Source organism: Octopus bimaculoides, chromosome 25, assembly GCF_046866305.1.
Source record: "Octopus bimaculoides isolate indiv1 chromosome 25, ASM4686630v1, whole genome shotgun sequence".
Taxonomy (NCBI): Eukaryota; Metazoa; Mollusca; class Cephalopoda; order Octopoda; family Octopodidae; genus Octopus; species Octopus bimaculoides.
This window is the reverse complement of record NC_142952.1, coordinates 34,251,130-34,258,127: the sequence shown is the minus strand read 5'-3', so window position 1 is coordinate 34,258,127 and position 6,998 is coordinate 34,251,130. Positions and strand designations below refer to the sequence as shown.

General features: G+C 40.4%; 1 protein-coding gene across 1 annotated transcript in view; it reads left to right on the top strand.

The window, feature by feature from the left end:
• The first annotated feature begins 3,662 nt into the window (after window positions 1–3,662).
• LOC106873737 (protein inscuteable homolog) overlaps window positions 3,663–6,998 on the top strand; it is a 116,922-nt gene continuing 113,586 nt past the window's right edge. Inside the window, exon 1 of the mRNA XM_014921233.3 lies at window positions 3,663–3,803. Within this exon, the coding sequence (XP_014776719.1) occupies window positions 3,799–3,803 (5 nt within the window). The 5' untranslated portion in view covers window positions 3,663–3,798. The remainder of the gene's footprint in view (window positions 3,804–6,998) is intronic.

The following is a 6,998-nucleotide window of genomic DNA, read 5'->3' as shown; positions in this document are numbered from 1 at the left end:
GTCCTTTTGCTGCCATGTATCTGTTGAATTATAGCGTCTTAGTTTCAATTCATTTTCAAAATAAGGAAGTTTACAAAAAAATGTGTCATCATTAAGTTGGTGTTTGAGACATAAATTAACATGAAATTTTGATAAAAGGCCCACAGAAGGAAGGATTGATGACTGGTGGGATGGTGAACATTCAATGCTGAAAAGAAAACTCAAACAGCGTTTCAACTCTGTGTGAGTATATGTGTGCGTGCGTGCACAAGAAACGTAAGTGAATGTATGTGAATATTGACAAGTGTATTAATTTGATTTACCAACCATATTTATATATAAAATACTACAATTAGCCGTCGTTTTTGACGGCACAGAGTCAGCTAGTAACTTCGTAATTATCAAGATGGTGTTTGAAACGTAAATCAAGAGGAAATTCTGAAGGAAGGCTTTAATTTAGATAATTTCAAACAGAAAGTTTGAATAATAGAATTAGGGGCGGCTTCAGGTGAGTTGGTATGGAAGGGGTTGCAAAACCAGCAAGATTCCCCCTTCTTCAAGCTATTGTTTGCAAGGGACCGTATTTATGGAGCCGTTGTCGATCGAGATATCATCGCTTGTTGTTAAAGGCAGCAGACACAAACACAGCGGGAGATCAGAGCAAAGATGGAGACGAGATAAGTAAAATTTAGAGAGACTGAGAGAAAGAAAGATAGAGAGAGTGAGATTTGTAACTGTGTGTGTGTGTGTTTCATAGACATTGATTCGTAGACAGATACGAATGTCGGCGGTTGATAGGTAGGTACAATGATACCCATATATGTGTATTTGTGCGTTTGTGTCTGTGTTTGTCCCCCACCACCGCTTGAAACCGATCTTGCTGTGTTTACGTCCCCGTATCTTAGCTGTTCGTCAAAAGAGACCGATTGAATAAGTACCAGGCTTACAAAGAATAAGTCCAAGTTAAAACGGAGAAAGGACCCACCCTTCATCAGTTGTCGGCTGTCTATCTACTCCTCATTTTGAGCATTCAACTGCAAAATGAGTCTTCAAAGGCAGTTGCTGCCATAAATTCTAAAATAAAATTTAGAATTTATGGCGGATCAAATTTGGGAACAAAAAAAAATGACGGTGGACACATATAAGGAAACCGAACGAAAACAAACATGGAAGGTCGTTTGAACAGAAGGAGAGGAAAATAGTGAATGCTGGGAGAAACATTTTTTTTAAAGAGAAATGATGGAAGAGAGAGTGAAAAACACGTCTGTGCAGGAAAAGAAAGATAGACGATGGTCACGTGTGAGCAACGAGAGGGAAAGAGAGACAAATAGAGGCAGCCACTAAAAGATAAAAAGACCATATCCAGAGAGAAATCTCGGTGAGACTGCAAGAACGTTGTAAGTGCCTTACAATATTTGTTCCGGATCTTTGCGTTCTGAGTTCGAATCTTGCTGTAAGCTAATTGGATGGTGTGTTTCATCCATCAACCGGTTTGACACTACTAACTGGCAGCTGGTTACTTTTAGTGGATTCCATCCTGTTGCCATGTTGAATTCCTCCATGTGATAACTTGGATGCTTTTAATGTAGGTGCGTGGCTTAGTGGTTAGGGTATTCGGCTCACGGTCGAAGAGTCGTGAGTTCGATTCCCGGCAACGTATTGTGTCCATTCTTTGTGGAGTCTAAGTTTGAATCTTTTGGGCACTAGTGAGAATCTCTGTATCTAATCTGTGAACTATATTCACAAACTATACACACAGACACACACACACACACATATACGAAGGGCTTCTTTCAGTTTCCGTCTACCAAATCAACTCAAAAGGCTTTGGTCGACACTCACCAAAAGTGCCACGCAGTGGGAATGAACCCGGGAGCTCTTCTTTACCAATTGTATAGGTAATGTGATTTCATAGCAGTTTTTCCAGCTCAAATATGTTACAAATGCGAGGTTGTATCGCATGTGTTGTGAGAGAATGTTATGGTGAGGTATTTCTCCTTTACCAAAGTGAAACGGGGTTTTGTTGGCGAGAGAAGAGGATGTTGGTGAGTAGAAATTGATGGAGCTATGAGGTGCAGTAAGAGAGTGAGAGTGAAGGAAAAGGAAAGGAGGGAGGGTGAGAAATTTATTATGGAAATGAGGGAGGGAGGTGAAATTAGTGAGGGAGTAAAGAGAATAACTGAGAGAAGAGAAATGGGTGAATAGCGGTTAGTGAGAGAGGGAAGAGGAGTGAGAGAGTAGAAGTTAGTGAGGGAGTGAGGAGAAGAAAAAGATTTGAGGGAGGGAAGAGTAGTGGGTGAAGTGAGGGAGTTGAAGTTAGTGAAAGAATAAAGGGAAGAGAAGTGAAGGGGTAGAAGTTAGTAAAGGGGTGTGTGAAAAAGAAGAGGGAGTAAAATAAATGACGGAATGAAGAGAAGTGAGGGAGTAAAAGTAGTGACGGAGTGAGGAAAAAAGAAAAGCGAGGGAGAAGTAAACGGATAGATGTTATTGAGAAGTGAGAGAGTAGAAGTTAGAGAAGGTGTGATGGAATAAAGAAAAGAGAAAGAAGTGAGAAAGTAGATGTTAGTGAGGGTGTGAAAGGAAGTGAGAGAGAGAGAGAGTAAAAGTCAGTGAAGGAGTGAGATTAGTGAGAGAGTAAAAGTTAGTGAGGGACTTTAGAGAGGTGAGAGAATAGAAGTTAGTGATGGAGTGAAGAGAAGCGAGAGAGAGAGAGAGTAAAAGTTAATAGTGAGGGGGGAGTGAAGGAGAGAAAGAGAAGAGGATTGAGTGAGAGTGTGGCTGACTGCCGCAAGGGGGAGCGCTGGTTTTGATGTCGTCTGGTTTCTTGAATTTCGCAAAGGGGGGAAAGAAAATTGGAAGGGAACAAAAAGCAATGTCTGGCTTTAAACCGACATAACTACTGCGGCGAGCTCCACATTATTAAATACAACAACAGCAAATACACCATCAACATTAATAAGAATATTATAATAAAGAGCCATAGTTTATTTTATGAGAGTGCTGCTGCTGCTGTTTGGTTTGGCATCAGAGGGGGGGGGGAGACCGACATTGTTGTCTGCTGGTCTCTCTCCAATGTCGGCTGCCAGTCGAGTTGACAACTTTACAGACGACACAACGACGACGACGACGAGGAGGAGGATATTTTTACGAAGCCACATAAAGCCGGGTCGTTAGCATACACACACACACACACACACATATAGACAAACACACATATACACGCGCACGCACGCGCGCGTGCATACACATACTTCCAAACACGCAGACACACACACACACATAAACAATCACGTACCCATACATATATTCACATACACACGCGCGCACCTATACACTCACATCGCACACACACAACTTCTACCTACACATACACCAACACACCTCTGCACAAACACCCTCACGCTCAAACACACGCACTCATACGTACACACACACACGCCTCTACATAAACACACACATACACACACCCACATCGGCATTTCACCAACAAAACAAAACAAAACAAACAAGACAAAAATACACTCTAATAAACACACAATCACATCCACCCACCCACATTCACACGAATAGATAATTACACATATACACATACAAACATATAAACAATCACACACACACACACACACACACATATGTAAAAGGAAAAAAAAATATACATTGTTTTCGGCTTTTTCTTTTTGCATTCTTACGGAGGAAACCTATATTATATATTATATATATCCTATATTATATTATATTATATTATATTATATATACACTCGTCCATTTATGTATATAACAACAGAAGTGAAAGGACGACAAAATATTTGACCGGAAAATATGAGGTAAGTTCTTTATATACACCCATTCATGATGTGTGTGTGTGTGTGTAGTATGTGTGTGTGTGTAGTATGTGTGTAGTGTGTGTATATACTTATATGATTATGTGAATATTTATGTATATGTAAATGTCTGTAAATATCGTGTAATCACGCACACGCGCACGAAATAGGTAAGTACCCAGGTATATGTGTGTATATAGTGTTATTATTATTACCTGTGTTACACAAACACGAGTATGTGTGTGTGTGTGTGTGTGTGGAATTTTGGAATCTCTGTCGGTACTTTACCCCACGATCAATAGAAAGGGGGGAGGAAATGGAGAATGTGAAAGGAATAAATATTTGAATAGTTAAAAAAAACACACACATACATTCATACATACATACATACATATATATATATACATACATACATATACATACATACACATACATACATATACATACATACACACATACGCATACATACACATGTAAATATACACAAACATACATACACTCACATTCGCACATACATCTATACACACACACATACATACATTTGTACATACATGCATACATATATATACATACATACATACGTACAAATAACCACACGTATAGACACAAAGTATCGTATAAACACCACACACACACTCGCACACATACATAAATATACACATGCATAAACACTTATAGGGATCCATGAATACACATACCTACCTATATATACATACACGTACACATACAACAATTACACACCTACATATGTACATCCGTGCATGCATATATATGTATGTATATACACACACACACACACACGCGCGCAAATGCACCCATACATGCACAAACACACATACACACACACAGGGACACGCACGCCGGTCCTCATATATACTTATATACGCAGACACGCGTCCACCCATGCCATCATACATCTATGCATATATACACCCACAAAACAGCCACCCACAAACTCGTATAAACACGCTAACACCCACAATCTTCTACTCATAGAGGCAAACACACACACATACATACAGGCATCCACCCACCCATCCACAATCTATACATACACACACGTGTGTGTATATATATATATATATATATATATATATATATACATAATCACACACACACACATATATCCACGCACGACCCCTGTAAATACACGTAAAGCATACAAAAGCCTCCTCCAAGACCAAACACACGTAAGAGAGAGACAGGCGCATGGCTGTTGGACTGTTGACACTACACACACACACACACACACATTCTACACACTTCGTTTCTAAGCAGTCATGTGGGGTCGGTATGCGGGTGTGTGGGTGTGGGTGGGTGTTATTTCTGTACAGATACCCATCGATCCGTCTACCCGTCTGTCTGTCTGTCTATCTATCTACCTATCGATCGATCGATCGATCGATCTGTCTGTCTGTTTCTCTCTCTCTCTCTCTCCTCTGTCTATTTATCTAATGTTTCACGCCTTCCCTGTGTGTATATGTATATATGTGTTTGTGTGTAGTAGTAGTAGTAGTAGTAGTAGTAGTCGGTGGCAGAAACGTTAGCACGCCGGGCGAAATGCTTAGCGGTATTTCGTCTGCCGCTACGTTCTAAGTTCAAATTCCGCCAAGGTCGACATTGCCTTTCATCCTTCCAGGAGTCGATAAAATAAGTACCAGTTACGCACTGGGATCGATGTAATCAACTAACCCTCTCCCCACACACACAATCTCAGGCCTTGTATCTATAGTAGAAAGGATATATATATATATAAAGTGAAGTGTATTGTCACTTAAGTGTGGCTGACCCCTAGGGCTGGATGTTACTGTTGCTTTAGCCCCAGGAGGACATCTCCTCCAGCTGGCTTATCGACACACTACTGTGTCCTGTTTGTTTTGCCATTTAGAGAATTAACATTGCTTATATATAGATAGATAGATAGATAGATAGATGGATAGGTAGGTAGATGGTTTGGCTGGCACTATGTGTGTCTCCACCGCTTGACAACGAGTATTGGTTTGTTTACGTCCTCGTAGATTAGCGGTTCGGTGAAAGAGAGAGGGAAAACATAAGTAGCAGGGGTTTGACGTTTTGGGACTGAATCCTTGAAGCCTGTGCTCCAGCACGGCCGTACTCCTTGATAAGTGCCGGACTGCATTTCAGTGCATTTACTCACCTTGAAATGAGTACGACGTCCGTGTGTGTAGGTGTTGTCGTACACCTGGTGGACACGTGTGTGTGTGCGTGTGTACGACAATATACAACTGGTGGAAACGTGTGTATTTGTGTGTGTGTCATTCCATGTGTTAGTATGTATATCTATGGACGCGTGTATGAGTGTGTGTCCCCATGTGTTTGTGTGTTTCACCATTGCATATTTCATATATACTTTATACACCATCTAGCGTATATTTTATGTGTAGAGGTGCAATGGCCCAGTGGTTAGGGCAGCGAACTGCCGATTTTCGCCAATATTTCTTTTGCAGATTCGTATTCTCCGTAACCGAAAACGGGGGATTGTGTAGGAAAAAAATAAATAAATAGCTGGGGGGTGGCTACAAAAGGAAGTCTTGCCGTGCTCAGCCCCTTGCATGTTAATTTCACGAGCAGGCTGTTCCGCTGGTCGGATCAGCTGGAACACTCGTCGTCGTAACCGACGGAGTGCCACGTTATATTTTGTGTAATGTCAGCAAATTGTTTGTATGTGTGCTTGCGGTCATGTATATACATACAGACATGTATTATGTGTGTATATGTTTTTGTATGTGTATTTATGTATATATGTATGAGGTATTTGTGCAATTCGTGAATCTAGATATGCATGTGTGTGTGTGTGTGTGTACGCTTCTGTGTGTGCATGTATACGTACGTGAGTGTTGATGTATATATGTATTTCATTATGAATGTGTGATGCACATATCTATATACGTAGGTATGCACGTGTGTATGTGTGTATGTCTGTACATGTAATATATCTATATCTATGTCCCGTTTATAATTATGTCAATGGGCAATTAGTGACTGTAATCAATATTGTTTCGAGATTATTTCAGAATTTAACATTTTAAGAACGAAACACGAAGAAGAAATTGAAAAAAAAAAAAAGCACATCTGATATTATACGTGTGTGTGTGTGTGTGTGTGTGTGTGTGCGAGTATGTGTCAATGTGTACCTGCAAGTATGTGTGTATATGTGCGTGTATGCGTGTAGAAATG